This window comes from Quercus lobata, chromosome 11 (genome assembly GCF_001633185.2).
Source record: "Quercus lobata isolate SW786 chromosome 11, ValleyOak3.0 Primary Assembly, whole genome shotgun sequence".
In the NCBI taxonomy this organism is placed as follows: Eukaryota; Viridiplantae; Streptophyta; class Magnoliopsida; order Fagales; family Fagaceae; genus Quercus; species Quercus lobata.
Genome location: NC_044914.1, coordinates 51,621,532 through 51,646,617, shown reverse-complemented (window position 1 = coordinate 51,646,617; position 25,086 = coordinate 51,621,532). Strand labels below are relative to the sequence as shown.

The following is a 25,086-nucleotide window of genomic DNA, read 5'->3' as shown; positions in this document are numbered from 1 at the left end:
AGCATTTATTTATTTCTTTTTATTCTTGGATGTAAGCTTATCAATTGATATGTCATCAATCATAAAAAGAAAAAAAAAAGTAATGCAAAAATTTGATTGTTATGTTATTAAAATAACTCAAAAAGAAACATTCATTGCAATATCAATTTATAAGCTTTTGGTAATAAAATTGGTAACAACTTTAGCATTTTCTAACATTAATGAGTCCCCCTCTTAATTTCAATTATGCTTTATTTTTTTTCTCCGGGGGAGTATATTTGTGCTCATTGTTGATTCAATAAAACTAACTACTAGTACCCGAACTTTGAGAAATTATACAGTCCTCTGGTGAACCATGTCATTTGTCCATCATTTCACTAAAAGACTCTCATTTGTTTAAAATTGCTAAGTCTATAATTAGTTTCTGTTTAAAAAAAAAAAATTAACTCAACAATTTTAAATAAGTGGGAGTCTTTTAGTGGAATGATGGACCACATCACTTGTCCACCATGAGAACCTTATAATTTCTCCAGAACTTGGATGTACACATATTTAGAGTTCCTGGAATAAAGAAATTTTTATTTATCGTCTAAATCTTGTACATTATTTTTCTTGCATTACCAAGTACATATTTGGCCGAATTAGGGAAGAACAAACACACATTGATTTTATGGGAAATTCTACCATACTCTTTTGTGTGTGTGTGTGTGTGGGGGGGGGGGGGGGGGGACCTCTTATAGTTATAAGAATATTTATGATAGTAATCTAGTGACGCAGTGTTAGAGCCCGGAAAATTTTTTAGAGAAGATCATAAAAGAAGTTGAGTTCGATCTCTAACATTCTCAATGTATCTTCTGCATCTCTTTTAGAGAAGAAGTCTCGACTCTCCTTATGCTCACTAGAGCTAAACATGACATTGACAATGAGTCCCTTGTACATATTTGACATGCCATAAGTATACTGCACCAGCTCACGGTTGTCCAACTTCCCCTCCTTCACCATTCTTGTAATGAATTTGCCCACCTGGGATTCTCTTGCTTCTTTGTCTTAGAGACATTCATATTTTATAGGAAGACCCATCTCTTTGAACGTGGAGTATGTTTTCATTAATCTCTCATAATTGGGTCCCGGGTTCGGTTCTTCAAGTACAGATATTCCAAAACTCTCCAAACTTGCAAGATACAATGCAGCCGTCCGCTCAGCATACTTGATGATTCCAGGGAGAAGGAGGAGAAGTGTAGGGATCCATAGTCTGTTTGGGTGAATTGATTGAATAAACAAAAAACCAGTGGTGGAGAGTTTGGAGAATTAGCCAAATCAAGTGCCAATGCCACAACTCATTATCCTGCACTGCGAAAGTTATTCTATCCTACCCACCAACCAGCAATAAAATGAAAGGTGCCCACAACATCAGAAGACCAGTATCATCCACTTTGTCATGACCAGAAGTATATTTCTCTTCACTCTCAAAGACTAATCCAACAGCGAAGCTAGCAACCCAGTCAGCCAGAAGGTAAGCTGTCCAGATTGTGAAGGTAAGCTGTTCGATTTGAGACCCACTTGACGTAAGTATAATGTGTAATGTGTAAATTTTACTATATGTGTGTGCACACGTGTATATATATGTATATATATATATATATAGACACACATTTGGGCAAAATTTAAATACAATACCTCCATTATGGGCAAAACTTAGATATGTGTGTGCGCATGTGTGTATATATACGAGCAAAACTTAAATATAGTAATTTCTTGGACTTGTAAACATCAGCACTTTGCTTCCACCTTAGCTTCTTAAGATCAAAGAACTTCACCTCCATTATCAATAACAAACTCACACAAAAGCAAGTTGAGAATGAAGCCATTTAATAAAAAATTTCAAGCTCATGTTTATTATAAACAAATTAACAAGACAAGTTTAAGCTCATGTTTATTAACAAATTTACAAGACAAAGTTGAGAGTGAAGTCCCACATTGAATAATGATTAAAAGAATGATTAGTTAATATAATATAATTGAGCACATACCCATTGGGTTTAGGTCTTTTGGGTTAAAATGTGTCTCTATATATTATATTAATTATTTAAGGAATGTCCTCAAGGTGTTTATCTCTACAAAAAGTGGTATCAAAACCCGCGGTGGTGTGTGGAATAAAGGAGGCAAGGTTAACGAGATTCCTTTTGCAGTTGGAGTAGGAATAGGGTGTGTACTCATTTCTTGGAAAAGGTCTAAGAAATGAGTATTATTGCCAATGGTGCTAAACAACAATGAGATGCGAGGTTCCCATAGAGGATAAATGACATGCGGGTTTGACACGTAGAGGCCCATGGATGATGCACTAGTGAAGGGAAAGGCCCATTAGGCAAGGGAGAGAGAGTAAGACTTGTTCATGGTCCACAAAGAGAGGTCTTGAAGCCCACAGAGAGGCAAAAATTCACACGTGAGGGGGAGATTGTTGGGTTATACATGTGAGTGAAGTCTCACACTGAATAATGATAAGAAGAATGAATAGTTAATATAACATAACTGAACACATCTATTGGGTTTATGCCTTTTAGGTTTAAGTGTGTCTTTATATGTTACATTTTTTTTTTCTATAGCTTATAAAGTTATAACCCCTTGAGGTTTCCATATCCATCAAATTGACCATTGAGATAACTTTCGTTAACTCTTATATATAGCATAAAAATCATGTGACCATTATGTAACCAGTAGAACGAATTAGTTATTGTTTTCTTAATATGGTCATGTGATTTTTTCATCCATAGGAGCTAACGTAAGTTAGTCTTAGGGGTCAATTTGGCAAATAAGGAACTTTAAGGAGTTAAAAGTAAAAACCCCCGCCCGGGGGGAGGGGGGGGGGGGGCGCTTAGGGCATTTGTTAACAAAAAATTAATACCATTTTCATGAGAAATATAAAAAATAAAAAAATAAAGAAAAAGTTAGTTACTTTCCTCTTTTCTCTTAAAATGTTTTTAAAAATATTTTGGCGTAAATACACTTTTAGTCCCTATATTTTGGCTTTTTTCCATTTTGGTCCATACATTTCCATTTCACCACTTTTAGTCCCTAAACCAATTAACGCGTGATATTTTAGTTCTTTCCATCAGTCAACAGACAAAAATAACTGAGATGACTAACGAAGGGATTAAAATATTATTAAAAATTTACTGTAGCACTCATCAGATTAGAAAAAAAAAAAAAAATCAAGATCTATGTTCATCTTCAACAAGAACACAGACCCTCTACTTTAATATTATAATAGGAAATCTGAATATATAAACCAAATCAACAAAAATACATAACAAAAAAAATTCAGTCTTCCTAAAAAATAAGCATTGATAGTGAGAGAGGGAGAAGGAGAGATAGATTGAGAGAAAGAGAGAGGTAAATGACCACAGATTGGTGGGTGGGTCTGAAAGAGGTGAGATGGGCGGGTGGGTTTGACAGTGGCAAGATGGGCAAGAGGGTCTGACAGCGGTGAGATCAGTGGGTGGGTCTGAAGGAGGTGACGGCGACGAGATTGGTTTGTAGATCAGAGATCGTGTTAGCTTCTCGGCTTTAAGGATCGGTGTTAGCTTTGAGGCTTTGGTTGGGTTTGTAGATCAGAGATCGTGTTAGCTTCTCGGCGGTGTAGATATGTGGCAAAGACGATGACGGTCCAGTAAGGCTAAGGCCTGAACCTACGGCACGATCAGACCAACGAAGGTTGGGCACGATCAGAGATCGTGTTGCTTGGGTTTGAGGATGGGGGCTTTGGAATTTATGATTTTTTATTTATTTATTTATGGTGTTTTTATGCTAAATTTTCTGGGTTTATGAATTTGGTTTCTGGGTTTATGAATTTTATTTGCTGGAGGTTTCATTGTTGATTGAAAGATGAGAAAATTTGGGTTTGAGTTGTGATTTTGTATATCTGGGTTTTGTGGTTTGAGAAAATCTAAGAAGATCTACTGCTAGGTTTGTGTTTGTGTTCTTGGTAGAGGTCGATTTGTGTTTGTGTTTGTGTTTGGTTGACAAGAAAGGGCAAGAAAATGCAAGTAAATCTGGGCATGTGTTCTTATGTTTAAAATTTGGGTCTGTGTTCTTTGGTGTTCTTGTTGAAGATGAACATAGATCTTGATTTTTTTTTTTTTTTTAATCTAATGAGTGCTACAGTAAATTTTTAATAATATTTTAATCCCTCCATTAGTTATTTCAGTTATTTTCATCTGTTAACTAACAGAAATGACTAAAATAATACACGTTAATTGGTTTAGAGACTAAAAGTAGTGAAATGGAAATGTAGTGACCAAAATGGATAAAAACCAAAATATAAGGACTAAAAGTGCATTTATGCCAAATATTTTCTAAATTAATCCATAACTTTTCCCAAATAATTGTCTTACGTGCCTAGCTATTCAGCTCAACGAAATCTTAGGGTTCCAAATCTGAAAAGACACAAGTCCCATAGAGAATGAGCTACAAGTACTCACCGCAAAAGAATCCAAAGTTTATATTCCTTGAATCAAATTTAGTAATGTTTTGCAGTAACTGATTATGAATTACAAACAAAATTTCCTACTTTCTTAAGCTGAAGTAAGATGTAGGGTTAATGGTAGATGTCTACAAATATTTGAACAAGAATAATCACACAAAAATTTAAAATACAATTAAGCCCAACTGAAGTGCTAAGGTCTAATAAACGTCTGTAAAAGTTCCCTAAAAAATAATTAGGAGTCAAAATCAGGGATTGAGCCTGAATGAGATTGGTTTCCTAAGGATTTACTCCAAATGATATTGGGCTCATTTAATCTTAAATTACATTACAATCAAACATATAATTAATTTTAATATAAAAATTCTAAACTTTTCTTGCAGGATTATCAAGTGCCTGCAAGAACATGATAAGTCTTCTGATTGAACTAATGAAAACCAAGCATTGGGTTGATTTTAATTGGTTCGCCCAAGGGAAATTAAAATATTGCAATTTCATTCATTTTGATGCGTTTTAAGACCAAAATCTAATCAATCAAAATTAAGTTTTTCACAAGACCATTCAAGAACTCCAATTCTTATCCAGAAAAATACTTTGTTGTCCTTGACCCCAAATGTGACAATATGTGATTATATTTTTTTTTTTTCTACATCAATTTTCGAAAAATTTTCCCTTTGCCAAATTTATTCAAAAAATAAATTTTCTAAAGTTACAAAATAAGGCATATACAAGGATAAATATTGTTTTAAAGATAGACATTTACTGTACCTTAAAGCTAATATTTTCTCCTTATAAATGGAGGAATAAAAGATTTACTTTGCATTGCTTTAGGCCAAGGGAAGAATGGGATATATAGATGTTTGCTTTGTCTTTTAGAATACCATTTCCTAATAGCCTACTTATACTCATTATTCTCTCCTTATAAATGGAGGGATAAAAGATTTGCTTTGCATTGCTTTAGGTCCAAGGGAAGAATGGGATATATAGATTTTTGCTTTGTCTTTTAGAATACCAATTCCTAATAGCTTATTTATATTCATCATTCTCTCTTTATAAATGGAGGTAATAAAAGATTTAGTTTGCATTGTTTTAGGTCCAAGCGAAGAAAGGGACAAATAGATGTTTGCTTTGTCTTTTAGAATAGTGAGAATCTCAATTTGAATTGAATATATGTGTATATATATATATATATATATATATAGAGAGAGAGAGAGAGAGAGAGAGAGAGAGAGAGAGAGAGAGAGAGAGAGAGGTTCTTTAAATAATATTACACAATTTTTTTTTATTCAATGAAACTTTTGACAAATCCATCGTTGTAGTACAACTTTAATAACAAATCTTTCATACAAAAACTTCACACAAAATAATCACATTAAAGAATCAAAATCAAAGTCCTAGTTTATCTAGGTAAAATCTTGATCAAACAACATTCCAACATCAAATACACATAGTCAAAGCACAATTAATCCATGGAAATCATGAAGAAGGATCGTGAATTGACATTCTTAGAAGAACGCATAAAAGTTTCTAGAGTTTCCACTCATCAAAGGAGTCGCCAAATGAAGATTTGTTGCCATTAGTCATAAAAAGATTCGTGCATGCAATTATTGTTGTATTATTTAAAGAAATGGATAAAATACAAAAAATTAACCTTGAGGTTTAGGCTAATGCTAGATGCTTTTAAAAATTATCCAATATGCTCTCTAAGCAAAAACGTCATTTAACACCATTCAAAAATCCCTTACTATTGCTTTCATCTTAGTCTCTGACTGCATTTCTCTATTATTGGCATAACATAGACAAGATAAGCTGTTGAAAGAAAGTAGAGAACCTAAAGGAGCATGAAACTTTCAAATGGTATAAAGTGTCATTTGGACTTAAGTAACAAATTGGATTTTTTTTAAAAGTTTAGTAGTACTTAGTAATGGCATTAACCTAATTCTTAGGGGTGATTTTTGTATTTTATCCTAAACAAATTTTACGCGTACGTACTACGTAGCACCTAGGCGTAAGTACAGGACCACAGCTGGACTATTTCATATGGATCGTGCGAAGTTGAAAGAGCCTGAAACTTAAGAAAAACAAGTTGATTGTTAGAAGGGTTGGACCTAGGGCCAATTTAATATAACTTTAGGCATAAGGCAATAGCTCTTTTCCTTTCTGTTCTAGACATACGATGCTTATGTTTTTTCAATGAGGAAGCAAAAAACAAAATGGAAAAACTAGCTCAAGTGTTGTCCTACTTTAGAAATATTACTCCTAACAAAACCCATACAGTTTTGAAGCAAAACTATTATAGTACTAAAAGTTCAAGCGGTAAGAGTCTTTGTAATTTATTGGTCTCCTTTATCAAGAGAATTGAAGTTCAAATTCTTCTTTCCCCACTTATTGAAACAATTAAATTATTTAAAAAAAAATTCAAAGTTACCAATTCTCAACCATAAAGAAAGAAATAAAAAATGTTCAAGTTACCAACTAGTATAGCTAGCTACTAGTGTACTTTTCAAGTTTAGAATAATCCATTTTTTATTGGAAATAATTGAATATATTCTAAGGAAAGATAAAAAGTATAGTTCCATAAATTCTCTTGAATTCTTAATGCATTTATTATTTTCTTCAAATCTATAAAGAATCACAAAAAATACTAAGAAATATTGCCAGTGAAGGGAATGTTATAGAAAGTATGAATATAATAAAGAAAAGGTAACGGATGATACACAAAGAAGCATATGAATCTATAGTTTGCTTAACAAATTAGAATTCCCCAATCAAATAAATAAATAAATAGAATTCCATTACTTTACTTCTTTTTCTTCTCTTTGAATTTTCACATAATGGTGTTAATATATCTTAATGCTAAAAAACATGGCTCCGAAAATTTCTTAAAATTTTCAAAATAATGGGATATTTAAATATATTAATTTAAATTTATATTGATTAGTCAAGTATATCTTAAAAATTTAGAGGGTTTTTTGTTTTGGGCAATTTTAGAATATTGTTGTAGTTATAATAACAATGGAAATGATGGTGACAATGACTTAATGACAGATGGTATGTATCATTATGTTAGTGGTTGCCATGTTGACAATGCCTATGAGCAGTGGTGGAGATAGTGGCGACGATATTGACTAGTGGTGGCGATTGTGGCAACAACATTGACAATGACAATGATGGTGGTGGTGGGAGGACAATACTTTAAAGAATAAATAAGGATTGAACTAGACTTTTATAAACAAACTTAAGAGGCTTATATAAGAAATATGAAAATTTGGGGCACCAATATTCATGTTGCAAAATTAAATTGAAATATAAGGCTAAAATTTGATACTTTAAAAATTTGAGTGCCCAATAGCATTTATTTAGTTTTGCCCATAAGAGCATTAATTATGGATTGGTTGGTGGGATGACTATAGTAATGTTGGTAGAATTTTTAAATGATGCATTCCTCTATAGAATTTGAACTTGGAATTTGAATGAGAAGTGCTACGTTTACAACGTTTTTACAATATTTTCATAATAAAACATAGGTAGTAAGTTGTTATTAATTCTAATATAAACCTGTCATTGAAATTATTCTTTTTCCCACGAATAATAACAACCCATAACAACTTGTCCTTCTTGTGAAAATGTTGTAAAATTGTTGTGAACATAGCATTTATCAATTTGAATAGATGAAAATCTCAAGCCTAAAATTTGTACAAAACAAATGAATTACCTTTTTTGTTAACCTAAACAAAGGAAGTCAATAATGAAATTTTCAAATTACAATTTTGTGTAAGAATAATGCTAGAGATACAAACTATTTTACAAAAAATTTTACAAACTGCTGATGTGGTGAGTAATTATTGGTATATGAAAAAGTGATATTAATGGTAAGTCTAGATGAAAACTAATAAAAAGTTGGTCACATCAACAATTTGTAAAAATGTTGTAAAATAGTTTGTGACTGTAGCATTACTCTTTTGTGTAAATTCCACTTCAAGAATTCCTAATCCAAAATGAGATCAGAGATAGAATCTTAAGTGTATCGTAGTTTAATTGCATTTCTTACTCTCATGTCTAAAGAGAACTAGAATTTGAATCTCATCTACTCCATTATTGTAAATATCAAATTATTATAAAAAAAATTAAAAAAAAAACCTAAATAGAGATATGTAAATAAATGAATAAATAAAATATTTATGTGGACATTTAAAAAAGAAATGTTCGTATGAAATTTGTCCATGGATTAAAAAGTGACCGGAGAAAAGAGAAACATAATATAAACCTAAATTGGAAAGCATAAATACCTAGCCTATTAATTGCTTCTCTTTTCCTTTTGTGTTGAAGAAATTTTTTTTTTGGGCACAATGTTATGATTATAATTTGATGAAATAATAAGGACCATGTTTTATCCTCAAAAAGTAACACCCTTGAGTCCTATATATACTAGAAGTTATGATCTTCAAAAGAACATAGTTTTAACAAAACTTTGTTAATACTAGTAGTGATGGTTGCTTTCAAAACTTTGTTAATAAGTGTGTATGTTTTTCTACTGCCATCCATAAACAATAGGTTGCTTTGCTTGCTTAAATTTTCCATATAGATGTTGAATGCAATAAATTTTGGGCCTATTTGATTGTTAATTTCCACTTGAATTTACAATACCTTTTACCCATTTTACTCTCTCTTGTGTGTGTGTATTTTTTTCTAAGAAAAAAAGATAATTGTCCCACATTATTTAATAGAGCATTTTGTGTATTGTATAACTTGTTCTACATTCCCTTAAAGATAAAATTATAGTTTCTTAATGTCATTTATCATGAAAAAATCACAAGGATTGGGAAAATCTTGTCAGTGCACGAAAATGTAATGATAATAAGGATATAGAAAAGCAAATGGTGAAGCATGGTCCATGGAGAGTAGCAATAAGAAACGTTAAGACAATAAGAATATAGAAAAGGAAAATATAACATATTAGAGGGAGAAGCATAGGACCCTAGGTTGCATAGCAAGTCCTATTGCCTTTCATTCACATTTTCTTCAGTCTTCTATATTTTCGCTTGATGGTGTTATCTTGTGCTTATGATGTTGCCTTTTCTTTCACTTTTTCTCCGCTTATTTGACCGCCTTAAAATGAAAATATAAGGTTTTGCTTGAGGCTAAAAATAGAATATTCTCTTCTTTTCTTTTGGAGGGAAGCTTCGGATGTCTAAGCCCACCCGATTCTTCCTTTGTTTTTAAAGATGATAAATAGGTGATCACAGCAACTTATTAATTAGAAGATCGAAAATTTTATGACAACCCTATGAAATAGTATCACATATGTTTATAACTTGAAGACAGATGGATAAAAGTCTCTTAAATGAATGAAAAAAATAAAATGTTAGTAAGAAAATATTAGGGGAAAAGGGAAATGTTATATTGGAGTTCAAATAGGAGTACAATACAAAATAAAGTAAAGAGTTGATAATAAAAGAGAAGATGAAACATAAATCTAAGTCGATGAGGATAAGTTCCATTTTCACTTGTTTCCTTTCTCTTTCTTTCTTTGTTTCATTTCTTTTGTGTTTGAGAAGTTTGTTGTTGTTGTTGTTGTTGCCACCATGATCATAGTTTGATAAAATATTGAAAAAGTAGCACCATTTAGTTCTATGAGTTTTTAATTAGCTGAACTTAACTTTGACAGAAGTGAAAACTGGAATTAACTTAGAAACTTCTTGAGGGATGTTGTGAAGCCAAACTTAAATTCTTATTCTTGTAAGTATTGAAGTTTGAGTTTGCAAGTTTGTTTGTATGTGTGTGTGGTTTGCTGTTACTATTTTTGTGTTTTTTTTTTTGAAAAGAGGTTTGCTATTATTATTTAGAAGTATTGGATGCTTTGCTTGCTTAAAATTTATCATATAAATATTAAATCCCAATATTTTTGGGCTCATTTTAGTTGTTAATTCATTGGAATTAACAATATATTTTTGACCACTGCACAGTTGGGCGAGTTAAAACCTTCCTGAGTCATATGAGTTTGGGAAGAGTCGAGGTAGTTGATTCGAGTTACCAAGTTCGCAACATATATATTATTTAAGTTTATCTAATCATTAAAAAAAAAAAAAACAAAAAAAAAATATGCTTCCGTGAAATGTATTAATGGCAAATTAATTAGGTTCTAGTTACATTTAATATACTCCCTCCGTCCCAATTTGTTTGTCCTGTTTGAAAAGTCAAATTTTTTAAGGGAACATCATTTATTGTCTTGTCTGTCTTATAAAAATGTATAAGTTTACAAAACTAACCTTAAATAAATTTATTAGTTTTTTTTTTTTTTTTAAAGAGTTATTCTTAATGAGGCAACTAAAAATGCACCCCAATTAGATTGATTTTTTAAATATTTATTAGTTTTCTTTTCAAATAGTTTTGAAAATAAAGTAGGGATATAATAGAAACATTAATAAATTAATGACTTTTATTTTTAGAAACAGGACAATATTTTGGGACATTCCAAAATAGAATAGAGGACAAACAAACTGGAACGGAGGGAGTAAATTTTATAAAAGTTACATTACTTATGTACTTTTGACAAAGTCCTATAAAGTGGGTTCCAATTAACTCAACTGGTAAAGTCTCTGATGGTTGTATAAGAGACCTGGGTTCAATTCTCGCCTACACTAAAAATTTATTGGTGTCTTGGTCTGATGATAAAGAACTATCATCAGGAGCGGACGTCATATGTTGAAACTCTCTAAAAAAAAAGATAAAGTCCTATAAAAGTTATATTACTCATGTAATTTTAAATTTTTAATAAAATCCAATTGTTTGATTAATTAACTTCCAGGGGCTAATTATGCACACAAAGTGTTGCATCAGGTGATTATCATGAACTAGCATGTAACTCGTGCTTACGTACAACACAAACTTATATATTAACAGAAGCCCATCAAGGTTAAAAGAAGAGAAAGAAGATAATGTGTCATTGACAATCTGGCGAAGCACAACCCAACACAACCCAAACCACTTTTTTTAATCTATCTAGTCAACATACAAATAAGTAAAAAAAAAAGTTACCAAAATACTATGTTTGGATGCTAGAGTGAGACCCCAAAAAAAAAAAAAAAACACAATGTTTACTCAAAAATATTACAAACTTCTTTTCATATTCCGTGATTCTTAGCAACCCAAAATATAACATAAAACCGAAAAAGTAAATGTGGATATAAAAAATTAGGTACAAATTTATTATGTTAACGTTTCAACCAAGAATAAAAAGGAACTGGAAAAAAAAGGCAAAATGTAACTTTCTAACTCTTAAGTCCTCAATTTGACACTAACAATGGCATGCCTTCAAAATGTGAGGAAATGGACTCAAAAGTGTTTTTTTTTTTTTTTTTTAATATATCGGCAACAAATGTAATATTGAGTAAATAGCAAACATTTCATAAATAATTAGATTGCAATTTTCTCTTCTTCTTCCAGAATAGCTCAAAATTTTATAAAATAAGAACAAAGTACATAATAAGTGTCTGTTTGGTTAGCTTATTTTTTGCCAACTTATTTTATTATTTAGCTTATTTTTGCTACTATTCATGGGTCCCATTGCACTTTTTGATATTATTCATGAGTCTCACTGAACTATTTCAACTAATATTTACTTTTATCTAAAATATTTTTAGCAAAAAGTTTTCAGTTTCAACAAAATAAGCGAATCTCAAACAAACCCTAAATGCACAATCTCTATCTCAAACACACTCATTTTTCAATTCCATGACATTATGTGTCTCTTAAGTATGTATGTTTACATTCTCAAAAAAAAAAAGTATATATGTTTAAATTTTTTTTCAAGAAAATTGTGTAAGAAAAATGCATGAAAAAGAAAAAAAAAAAAAAAATAGCATCTAGCAATGAAAAGAAATGATACTGAAATCAATTTTCCATTATATTTTAAAATGCTAATGAGTGCAAGTGCAGATCTCCAATGTGTATATGCAAGTCACTTGAAGTAGCAGAGTAAATGATAGAAGATTTCAAATTTTTAGAGTTAGGGATACCCCATATGTATATATTATCATAGGTATAACTATTGTAGATACTGTGACTACTATAAATCCCTATCCAAATTAATAATTGTAGAATGGATATAAAACTAAATCATTGAAGTCAATTTCATGTCCACAAAATACCTTTCTCTAAAACTTGATCCTTACAGTTACTTTCAAATGCATAGTCCCTTGGAGAGTCAAAAGGATAAGAAGATATCAAACTGAAATTCATAACCGCATATGTGTAAATCCAACTGAAATCCATCAACAATAAATGGCATTACTCCCTTTGCATCAAACTATTTTCTGCTAACAGCTAAGTTGTGCATTTGTCAAGACAAGACATTTATATTTTTGTGGTTAATTCAAAGGAAACAGAAGAAAAATTAACAATGATCTAGTCGTGTAAAATTAGGAAATCTCCTCAAGAGTCAAGCATTAGTAAAGGAAACTTCAGCTTTTGTAGAAATCCATTTAATGTCAAATTTCCTAAATAAAAAATGATGATACATAAGCCAAATTGAAGTACATAGTGTTTTTTTTTTTTTTTAAATTGAAGTACATAGATATCCAAAATGTAAAAACAAAACAAATCTTAATCGACAAAAAAAGGGGACCTATGGATCTTACGGTCTCAAAAGAGATCCAGATGTTTTTGTTCCTCCATTCAAATCCCCTAATTTTAGTGGGTCTAGATGAAGATATCCAAACATAATTATATCAAAAGACACATATGGAGAGAGTCAATTTGTAATGGCAGAAAATATCTTGAAATGCTTCCTTGGAAAATAATAAAATGGAGACAAAGCACCAGTAACAATACTCTAATATAAAAAAGTAAATTTCATATACTCAATTTAAGCCCACAAAAAATGAGAGGAAAACATACATAAAATACAAATTTATAATAAAGGATGGAGCAGTTGATGATGGTTTTAGGCCATGTATGGGCTCCAAAATTGACGATGGTGTTGTTTTCCAAGGATCTATAGTCTTTTTGGGCTTATATCGGTCCTTCCATTGTGTTTAATGTCTTATATCTTTTCATATTAAAAAGACAAATTCTATTAAATTAAAGAAAATCTTCGAACGCATAACCATTAAAAAGAACAACCATAAGCTAATAGCGTGCTCAAAGGTTTGCAAAATTTTTATTAAACAAAATAAGGTTTCTGTTTGATGTACTGTTTCGTTGACAAACTTCCACCAACAATTCCAAATCCTTCAACATAACTTTGAACCCACGTAATCTCAAAATCATTATAAATGGTCACATTAAAATTTGAAAACACAAGAGAGAAAGATTTACCAGAAGAGGGCGAAGAAGAAGACCTAGAATAAAAATTTAACCTTCGCCAGAGGACCCAAGCACTTCAACTCTTCAAGTTTATGTGAGAATAATTGTGTATGCTAATGCGGTGGCAGGGTCGTGTGTAAGTTAAAACTTCAACTATATACATTGGAAACTATAAAAACCTAAGATCAATATTCATAGAAACTGTACAATAAATAGAAGCGCTTTACTTTCCATTGATTAGTAAGGGGTATGGCAATTAGTATCATGTCTAAAATAATATGTAGCCTCTGGTTCATTACGTGCATATCCTCTCTCTCTCTCTCTCTCTCTCTCTTTTTCTTTTAATGAATAGCAAACTTAGTGCATTTCATCCCTATAAAAAAAGTCATGTGTTACCATCTTAATGGCTGGATGCATTGTACCCAAGCAAAGTTCTTATGCTGGATGCATTGTATCCGAACCAAGTTCTTATTATAATCTCTTTGGTTTTCACATTTAGCAGCAAAATTAAGAAAACTTAATTGATACAATAACTCATTTAGCACAAAAATTCAAAAACTTATATGAAACACGTGGCGCAAAATTAGACTTTAATTGAATTTCAATTTGAAAATTCATTTGATTTTCTCTCTGCTTTACCTATTATTATATATATAGATTATAAGTCTATTTGCCTAATTGTTTTAGTATATTTCAAAACATAAAAAACTATCCTTTAAAAAAATTATTATGCAAAATAATATTTGTAAAAATTACCTTATAATTAAGTGTTATTCGAATATAATCCCTATTCAATATTTATCATCTCTCATGTGAATAGCCTTAATTGAAATTACACAAACTTTTAAAGAATTAATTAAATATTCTAATATTGAGTTTCACTTTTGACGTTGCAAAATTGAAAATAAAAATAAAAACTATAATATCTTTTATGATAACTAAATTAAATAAAAATTATGATTTAAAAGAAAATGCGAAGTATATTTTAGAGAGGGAAAAAATATTTTATATTCTAAATATTTCACATACGGTGGCATAATTTGCTCCCAGACTAAAAGACTTGATCAAAACAGATCATCAACTCCATTTCAAATTTCATATGTGAACCTCTCTCTATTTCTTTTTTGGTCACAATGCATGGCTGACCCTTAGTTTCCCATATCAATCAGCTAGCACCGGAGATTATTGGAGTCATTAAAGCGGGTTGCGATGCCATCTCAAATATAGACTGATCCTGTATAAAGGTATATAATTATATATCCTCTAATATTTCCCTATGTATAAATTTGGATTCAGGGTACCACCCAATCTTGTTCTATAAAGTCTTTTTATTTTTATTTTTTCTAAACAAATTAGATATTGTTTGTGCATGAAATATAGATGGAGGTTCAACATTTTTGCCAAGAGCATCCGTTGGTCTACTATGAAATGAAGACAAAAATATTTTGTTGTTATTTGTGCGGGGAAAAAATATTGGATTCTAGCTACCGTTGTATAAAATGCAAACAGTTTTACCTTCATAAATCATGTTTCGAGCTATCCCGTGAGTTGCACCATCCCTTGCACCACCGAAAACATCCTCTTGTTCTTACTAAAGATCAGCCATATGCTTATGATCCCAAATGCAACCGCTGCGCAAAATATATCTTTTCCTATTTCTCATGCAGTTGTTTAAGCTGCAGCTTTAACCTTCATCTCGGATGTGCTTCATTAACTCCTTTACCACACACCATGGAAGTTCAGATTCATGATCATTCATTGACCCTCTTACGGAAGTTAATCACGTTCACTTGTGATGCTTGTGGCAAAGAAGGCAAGGACACGCCCTACTTATGTCTCACATGCGCATTTTGTGTTCATCCAATATGTGCTTCTTTACATCGCACTGTCAAACATGTACGTCACCAACACACTCTCAACCTCACTTATTCTATTAGAAATATATATTAGACATATATTAGCCCAATGTAATAGGCCCAAGCTCATTCCTGCTTGTACTGGTAGTCTAAGGTTTAGTCACCTATATATACTCATGTTAGGGTTCATTGTAACATAGGAGGTTATTGTACTACACTCTTATACACAATAAAGATGTAGCCCTTAAGGGATTCCTCCGTGGATGTAAGCCGTAAGGCTGAACCACGTAACCCTCGTGTTCTCAGTGTTCCTCTTCTATGCTTCCTCTTCCGCATCCACTCTAGCATACACAACATGGTATAACACATCACGTTGCTAATATTGCAATGTTAATATTTAACATGGTATCAAAGCCAAACTCCGTTCTTGGCATCAAACAAACATCTCTAGCAAGCAAAGAAGATTCTCACGTGCACACCACCATCAAAAGTCACATGCTTGTTGGCTGGATCTAGACTCCACGGCATCTCGCAGCCGCTATGGCTCTCACTGCTGTGTCCAGATCTTCAAATCCAAGCAATCAATGTCTCTCCCTATCAAATCTGTGCACATCAAGCCTTCACCTGGAAACCAACAAGACATACGTGCTCCACGGCATATCGCGACCAAAACCCAGAAACCCGACCTCCAACGGTAGCCACACGCGCCACCACGCGCGACCAATGGCTCTTGGAACTCTCACACGCGCCGCCACGATTTCCAATTGTGTAGTTCATCCGTTGGCTACACGCGCCGTCCTATCAGCCATGTCGACGACCGATCTGCCTACGGAAGAAATATGGCTTTCAACCGATGTCGCACGCGCCTCCACGCGCTACCTGGGTTTTTGGCTTCTCCTCCACGCGTCGATGAACATCGCACGCTCCTGCCAGCGCCGGAAAACTACTACTGATGTCATCTGACGTCACGGGATGACGTCATCACTCCACGTCAACAGCCATGCAAGCACCTCCACATCAGCCCTATCCACGTCAGCGACACGTCATCAGCCACGTCAGCAGTGTAGTCTCGTCAGCACCACGTCACCTAGCTGACCGTTGACCCGGACCACCCGGATCTGACCCGTGAGCACTTTGACTGTTGACTTTGACTCTGGACCAGTTGACTTTGACTTTTTGCGTTGATCTTTGACCAAAAGTCAAAATTTCCAAAAGGGCTTATCTTGCTCAGTTTTTCGTGTAGATTCCAATTTTGGGCTCCGTTTCTTCATTTGAAGCCCCGAAATTGGTCAATTGGCACATTCTTCATTGTGGTTTCTTTAAAGGCATTCTTCAAGGCATCTTCAAGTGATCTTCTCATATTTATCCAACCTCAAGCCTTCATCGAGCTTCCACCTTGAGTTTGAGGGAGGGTGTTAGAAATATATATTAGACATATATTAGCCCAATGTAATAGGCCCAAGCCCATTCCTGCTTGTACTGGTAGTCTAGGGTTTAGTCGCCTATATATACTTATGTTAGGGTTCATTGTAACATAGGAGGTTATTGTACTACACTCTTATACACAATAAAGATGTAGCCCTTAAGGGATTCCTCCGTGGATGTAAGCCGTAAGGCTGAACCACGTAACCCTCGTGTTTTCAGTGTTCCTCTTCTATGCTTCCTCTTCCGCATCCACTCTAGCATACACAATATGGTATAACACATCACGTTGCTAATATTGCAATGCTAATATTTAACATTCTCTTCATCAGATCCAACCCGACCACCAGATTTGTCTACTTTGTGTTGAAAAGATGGACACAAAATATGGGTTTTACTATTGCTCGAGTTGCACTTTTGTTGCCCACCTCAGTTGCGCAGCTGATGGTGAAATCGAGGATAACGTAAATGTGCCGAAAGATGAAGATAAGGAGTCCATTGAGCCAACAACTACTGAATCTGTTGGACTCATTATCTTACGTTGTTAAGAAGAAAATTATGGGAGAAGAAGGAATTGAAATAACTACAGAAATTAAACATTTTAGTCAACATGAATTAACACTCACCCACGAGCTAAAAAATAGCGACAAGTGTGATGCGTGCAAAAGGCCCATATTGACTCCATTTTATAATTGTACGCAATGTCGTTTCGTTCTTCACAAATTCTGTGCTGAATTACCCAGAAAGAAGTGGCACCCTCTTCATCAACACCTACTCACACTTTCTAAGAATCCTTATGGTAGTGATATCGGTGTCGCTTGTAGTGCCTGTACTCGTTCCGACATTAACTTCTCATATAATTGTTACAAATGCGGCTTTGACCTTGATGTCAACTGTAGTTTGACCTCAGATAGGCTGACCCGTGATGGTCATGAGCACCCCCTTATCCTCTCCAGTGCAACAAGAAGCGGGAAATGTAGTGTTTGTGATTCCGAAGGTTATGTATTCCGCTGGCTGATTGTGCATTTGCTCTAGACTTTAAATGTGCTACACTACCAAGTAGCGCAAAATATGAACAACATGAGCATTCTTTTACTCTCCAATACACTCTTGAAAATGACTCCGGAGAAAATTATTGTGATATTTGTGAAGAAGAACGACACCCAAAACATTGGTATTATTACTGAGCAGATTGTAATTATCCTACTCATCCTAATTGCATTTTTGGGAAAATAATTTATTTGTAATTAAATATCCATTACTTTCATTGAGTAAAATAAACATCACCGCCATAGAGCTATGCTTGTGCCACATAAAGTGACACAAGTTGTACCACAACTTACCCACGTGGTAAGTTGTGAGCAATAAAAAGGTGATCCCACATGAACCCACCATCACCTCTCTACCACTTACAACTCATCACGTGGGCGAGTTTTTGATATAAGTTGTGCCACTTTATATGGCACAAGCATTATTTCCCCATATCATAGTTGTGGTGGTCCTTGCAAAGAGTCCATCAACGTGTCCATTGAAATTTCAATTTCCACAACTTGGCATTTGTGAAAGAGACAAATATGCTTCTTTATTTTCTTTGGTTCTTCAATTTCTTACAGATAGCTACAGTTTAATAGGAATTTCCTTTTTTCTTTTTTCTCATTTTTGTCCTTCCCGTTTTTCATGTTTATTAAAGTTGGATTTCAGGGCTACAAGTAGCTTAATCAATTCTTCATTGTACACAAACAATATGGCACATATAATTACCATCTCATTCCACGAGACCAGCTTCGGTTTGGTGAAATTAATTTAACTCATAATTTTGTTAAAGAAGAATCTATTCAAGTCATTACCAAAAGTGACAAGCATCTCTTGGAAAAAAAAAAAAAAAGTATGAGAAACATTAATTTATTGATATGTAAACACTATTAATTGCAAAGCTTACTCCCGTCTAACAATAAAAATGATAGGCCAAGAATGTATTGACCCTCTTTGTAACTTAATCAAATTAATTTAGCCAAGTAAAATTAATTAGATTCAATTACATGCAATAAACGTGGTAGCACAAACAAATCACCAATTAAGTTAAATGCAGTAGAAAATAAATTTAACACAGGTGATTTGTTTATGAATGGGGAAAACCACCGAACAAAATCTCACCAGGTGAATTTAAGGTCACCACTATCGAGAATCTACTATTATCAAAACAAGTGGTTATAAGTAAAGGAATCCCAATAAAGAAATCTCAGTACCTTATACTAACCTACAGTTAAATCCTTACCCCAATACCCAATTGGACTTGTAAGGAAAAAATTGGCTTTTGCCCCTTTCAAAAAAACAATCCGGCATTTTGCCCTCTTTCCCAAATTAATTAGGGAAATGCCCCTCTTTTAAAACTTGATTTTCTCAAAATCAAGTTAAGCCCTATAGTGACGTTTTAAAGATCCTATAGTGATGTTTTAAGGACCTATAGTGGTGTTTTATAATCCGATTTCCATGAAGTCGAGTTATAGGTAAAAAAAAGAAAAAAAAATTGCATGTAACTCGACTTCATGGAGATCGGATTACAAAATGCCACTATAGGTTTTTAAAACGTCACTATAGACTAGTTAAAACGCCACTATAGGACCCCAAAAAAAAAAAATTTTATAACTCGATTTTGAGAAAATCGAGTTTCAAAAGAGAGGTATTTCATTAATTAGTTTGGGAAAGGTGGTAAAATGCTAGATTTTTTTTTTTAAAAGGGGCATTTGCCCATTTTCTCCGGACTTGTAATGTAGTGATAATCTCTTTTTTCTATGCACAGCTCCCAATACATGACTAACCAATTAAACGGATCCAAGTATGTGACTAACACACCAACTTGAGAAAGATGCTGGTTGCAAAGTTCTTCAATTCATCCATACGATGAAGATCCAGAAGCTTCTTGGTTACAAAACTCTTGACGCACAAACGCAACAACTTCTTCAAGAGAAAGATGAACTGGGCACTAGTGGGGGAATTTGCCAAAGCTTTTTTTGGCTGTGCAGTTTCGTTGGACCAAATCCTTGACCTAGTTGTTGATTTGTAGTTCCCATCCAACCAAAGTTTCTTTACACGACAATATTTAATTGTTCTTCTCTCTTTTCATTTATGTCAGTCCCTTTTTCTTCATTCCTCTTTCATGTAAGTTCTCATTCACACTTTACCTTCACAGGTCTGCTCCTCTCACATGGGTGATGAAAGAAAACTGAGTTGTAGAACCAGAAAAGACTATCATGGTAAAGGGCCTAAGCTTGACAGAAAGCCCAAGAAAGATTTATCATATTATTTTAACCAAGTAATAAATAGTTTTAACTTTTAACTTTTATGGTAAGTGATTCTAAAAAAAGAACTTTTAAATTTTATCTATTGAGTTTATTAATTTTTATAATTTTAAAGAGATATTTCTTATGATAAATATTAAATAGTCCTTCTGTCCTATTTTTATTATTCATGTATTAAGAATCAAACCTTGGAAGGAAATCATTTGATGTATATCATTTATATAAAAATAACTATTGGGTTTATTAATTTTTATATTTTAAAGAGAGATTTCTTATGATAAATAGTCCATCTATCCTATTTTATTATTCATGTTTTAAAATCAAACCTTGGAAGGAAATCATTTGATGTATATCATTTACATAAAAATACATAAATTTTCACAACTATTTAATTTTCTCGACAGGAAAAAAAAAAAAACTCATTTATTTAAAATTTATTAATAATTATATTGGCTTTTTAAATAAATTATAGAGCATGTTAAAAAAATTATTTTGAATAATTTGGTATATCCAAAACGAAATAAGCCCCTTCTATTTTTTTTTTTAAAAAAGGAAAAATAAATAAAGCCTAACAATTTAGGACACGAAGTAATATCTCAATATGTGATATGAAAATCCAAAAAGGACTGCTTTATTTCATTGCTCATATGCATGGGTCCATGACCATATTTATTTCATAATATTGCTGGATTGCAAAATCTGAAGTCTGAACACTTTCAAGTGGGAATGGGTTATGGGTTTCCCTTTTCCATGACCAATTCTCTCATGCATTGATATACAGTCCAAGATGTATTGTCGGTGCTCCTCAAAAAAAAAAAAATAATAATAATAATAATAATAATTGTCGGATACCAATCATTTTGTGTGGTAGGCCAAGAGTTATTCGTTGAAAGTACAATAATTTTCATTGAAGATATTTCGGAATCAAGGGATTTTGTATATCTTGTACCTGCCATATATGCCAATTACAGGATATATCTCAAGGACCCATGAATCAAGCAATCACACCAAAACTAGCAGCCAAAGTCAAATACATGCCAAATAAAGGAAATCCCTGATGGGGATATTTTATTTAATGTAAATATTATAATCCTATTAAAGCTATTTCGGAATCAAGGACAATCATGCATACGTGAATCAAGGATCTTTGAATCAAGCAACCACACCAAAGCTGCTGGCAGCCAAAGTCAAATACTTACCAAATAAAGGAAATCTCTCATTGAGATATTTACATTTAATGTAAATATTATAATCTCTTGATGGGATATTTACATTAAATGTAAATATTATAGTGGCAGATTTGTTGCCTTTCATTGTGTGCTTGAGTCATGGGTCCTTGATTCCGAAATATCTTCAATAATTTTGTATTGTCGGATACCATACCAAACCAAATGATCATATCAAAACTCAAAAGCAAATCAAAATCACAAAGTGAGAAAGAAAATACTGTCAGATAAGAGAATTGAAACAAGATATACGGCTTCTTCATACTGAGGAGAGTCAGATTGGTTTTCAAAGTTGGGTCACTAATGCATGTGACCAGGTCAGATCAGCTTGTTCCTCAAAAAAAATGTCAGATTAGCTCGAATGCGTGGCAAGCAATGAAAATGTTAGATGTCTGAACGAAAGACAATAAAGAAACCTTGCTAAACGTGGTGAGGCTTCTGATTAACCTTCACTAAAAACTGGTAAAAAGTCTTTTGAGAAAATCAAACTCATATGATAAACATTATGGTTTAAACCAGTACGTGCATATACCAAAATAGCAATTAATACAACAAAGATTCAAGGTCATTCCTTGATGGTGGTTTCACCTATATACTTTGTGGAAATAGAAATAAAGCACTATAGTATTAATTAGAGTAACAAATTGAGATGTGACATAAGCTCTAGTGGTTATGGGCTCACTCTTAAGTGTTTGGAAGGTGAAGGTCTCAAGTTTGAATTCTGCAATAGAAAGCATTTGAAAAATAACTTCATGCTCTCAGCTCATGCTCATTAGCGTTCTTGATGATGCATTGCTATGGCTCATTCGGATCCCTTGCTTCTGCAGGTCCAGGTCCAGCAAATAAAGTGTCATTATGATCACGCTTAGATGGAAGATGTCAACTCAAATCACCCCGTTTACTCAATTTTTTTCTCAGCAAAAATAAATAAATAAATAAAGACATGATATCCAACTCTCTTGCTAAGTGATAATTAATAAAACTGATTACAGTAGCAAGATATGATTTCAATATAGTCTGATAGTCTGGTAATTAATGGCTTTAGTTACAACTTACAAGTAAAAAATAGCAATACCTAGGTGTCGGCTTTAGAGTTTAGATACATAAACTTCCATATTTGAACCTTTTGTCAAGGAATACTGATTGTCATTTGTTCACTTCCTCAAAAAAAAATTTATGGCAGATTGTTAAACTGTGTTGTGCCCTAAACCTAAGTCCACTAATAAAAGTTCAAACTCCCCTCAAAATTAAGAGAATATGTATTTACAACAATTATTTTTATAATGGTTGTAACTTTCTAGTCAGACTAGAGCACAGTAGGCAACTACTTTAATAAAAATCTAAAATTTTAAAATATATAAAATTGCTTTTTATGTTGCTGTTAAAATTTTTTGAAGATCAAAAATATGAATATTCTAGTATCTACTTTATATCTCTCTCCAATTTTTGTTTTTGTTTTTGTTTTTGTGGTCTCATCCAAATTCCTAACCCTTTAAGCCCTAACTAGCTTTTTAGTTATTTTGACTACTTTATTGTGAATGCTCTAATGTCCTTGTATATAATGTATTATAACCCTAAAGCCTCCACTTAATTTTTCCCTGCTCCATTTCTTGACTTTGTCACAATTTTAAAGTGTAGGTTTTTGTTGTAAACCTAAATTTTTGCTGTTTAAAAACTTAGAAAAATTGAGAAAGAAATATTGAATTCTCTAAATATTTTTTAAATGCAATCAAGATGGCGAGACAGGCATATTGCTCACTTTGAACACTTTTAGATTAATTTATTTTTTCATTTTCTTTTAAGCAGTAAATTAGATGTCTAAAATTTATGTATTTAGATCATGTTTTACCTTGATTGTTAGTAACTATGAATTTTACTTGTGTTTCTTTATTTTAATGATATAAAATATATACTTGTAATTAATTAAACTATATATGAAAAAATAAATTATAATTTACGTTTATATTAGATTTTGAATGACAATTACAATTGTTCAGAAATATTTATTTATTTATTATTAATACCAGTTAATATTTTGATTAAAAAAGGTTTAATATTTAATTGTTTTTTTAATGTTCTTTTACTACTGCCCCTAGCTAGACTAAAATCCTCGCTTTGCCACTATTTTTCCTATTGTAAACTATCACCTTGTCACCGCCTACCAATACATAAATTTCTTGTATCTTTTTTTCTTCTCTCTCATCTTTAATATTACCTACTATTTCACTCTCTCTAGAAATGCAACCTATTGCTCTCTCTGTCTCCCTCTAGAATCTTTCGATATAATTATAGATACAATTGTAAGGGTGGCTCTAATTTATGCCTAAACTTTTGCCATGAGTTTGGCACCTCAGAAAAATAATAAATAAAAATTTCAGTTTTTAGTCTTTTTGAAACTATTTGGGTGGGTCTCTCACAATATATATCATAAATTTTTTAGCTTCAAACATGTTTAAAGCTATCATTTTGCAATTTAGTATGTAGCAATTGAAGAGGCAATTCATGTATAATTTTAGCACCATCAAATACCAAAATGTGACCTACAATGGTGGAGCCAGAGCTATATTTTTTGGCTCCACAGCTACAGTGCACAACTACTGTTAGCTATACACGGTAGCTGAAAGGTAAAAAAAAAAAAAATAAAATAAAAATTTGTGCATTCACACTGCTTTTGATTATTTTACTCATTTTTATTCTTTCTTTTATTCTTATTTCTCTTCTTCGGTCTTTTATTCTTATTTCTCTTCTTCTGGGTTCACACTTCTTTTACTCATTCTTTTCTTTTTTTTATATAACGTTCACACTGCTATATATTGTTTGTGCGTTCACACTGCTATTGTCTTATATATTGTTTTTTTATTTGTGCATTTACCCTGCTATTGTAAGAATTTTTCTCAGAATGTTCCTTAAGAAGTATAAATTACACAATCTAAAAAAAAAAAAAATTCATATATTGACAACAACAACAATAAAAAAAACATGCAAATACATAAAGTTTACAATTGCCTTCTACGAGTTTTCATATTTTGAAATCGTTGTATGATAGTCTTATTATCAATGCTACAAGCTACATCTCTTTCAATATACACAACCAAGCAATCATCCATCCATTGATCTTCCATTCAATTGCGCAGTTTATTCTTTATATATTTTATTGCTGAAAAACTTCTTTCTACCGCTGCAATAGCAACAGGATGGGTCAAAACTAACTTTACAAGCAAATAAACTAATGAACCGTGATGACGTTATAATTAATTTAAGAATTTTTTAAAAATAAATGAATACATTAATTAGTAAAAGTAGAAGAATTGACTAAAATAGTCAAGATAAATATTGAGATTTATCTTTCAAGTGTATTTTTTATATCATAACTTTCATAAGAAAAATAAGAAATACTAAATTATAAGCAAACATAAATTAAATATCAAGTTTCTTAATCAAGGAGTTGATAACATCATGGAAATTGTTTTAATTTAGAGAAGAGATGAAATATATATATATATATATATATATACACA

General features: G+C 32.2%; 1 protein-coding gene across 1 annotated transcript; it reads left to right on the top strand.

Annotated features, from left to right (window-relative positions):
* The first annotated feature begins 15,291 nt into the window (after window positions 1-15,291).
* Window positions 15,292-18,078, top strand: LOC115967099. Its single transcript, XM_031086180.1, has 3 exons — window positions 15,292-15,308; window positions 15,433-15,661; window positions 17,593-18,078. The coding sequence occupies exons 1-3, from the start codon at window positions 15,292-15,294 to the stop codon at window positions 18,076-18,078; spliced, it is 732 nt and encodes a 243-aa protein (XP_030942040.1).
* Window positions 18,079-25,086: the final 7,008 nt, after the last annotated feature.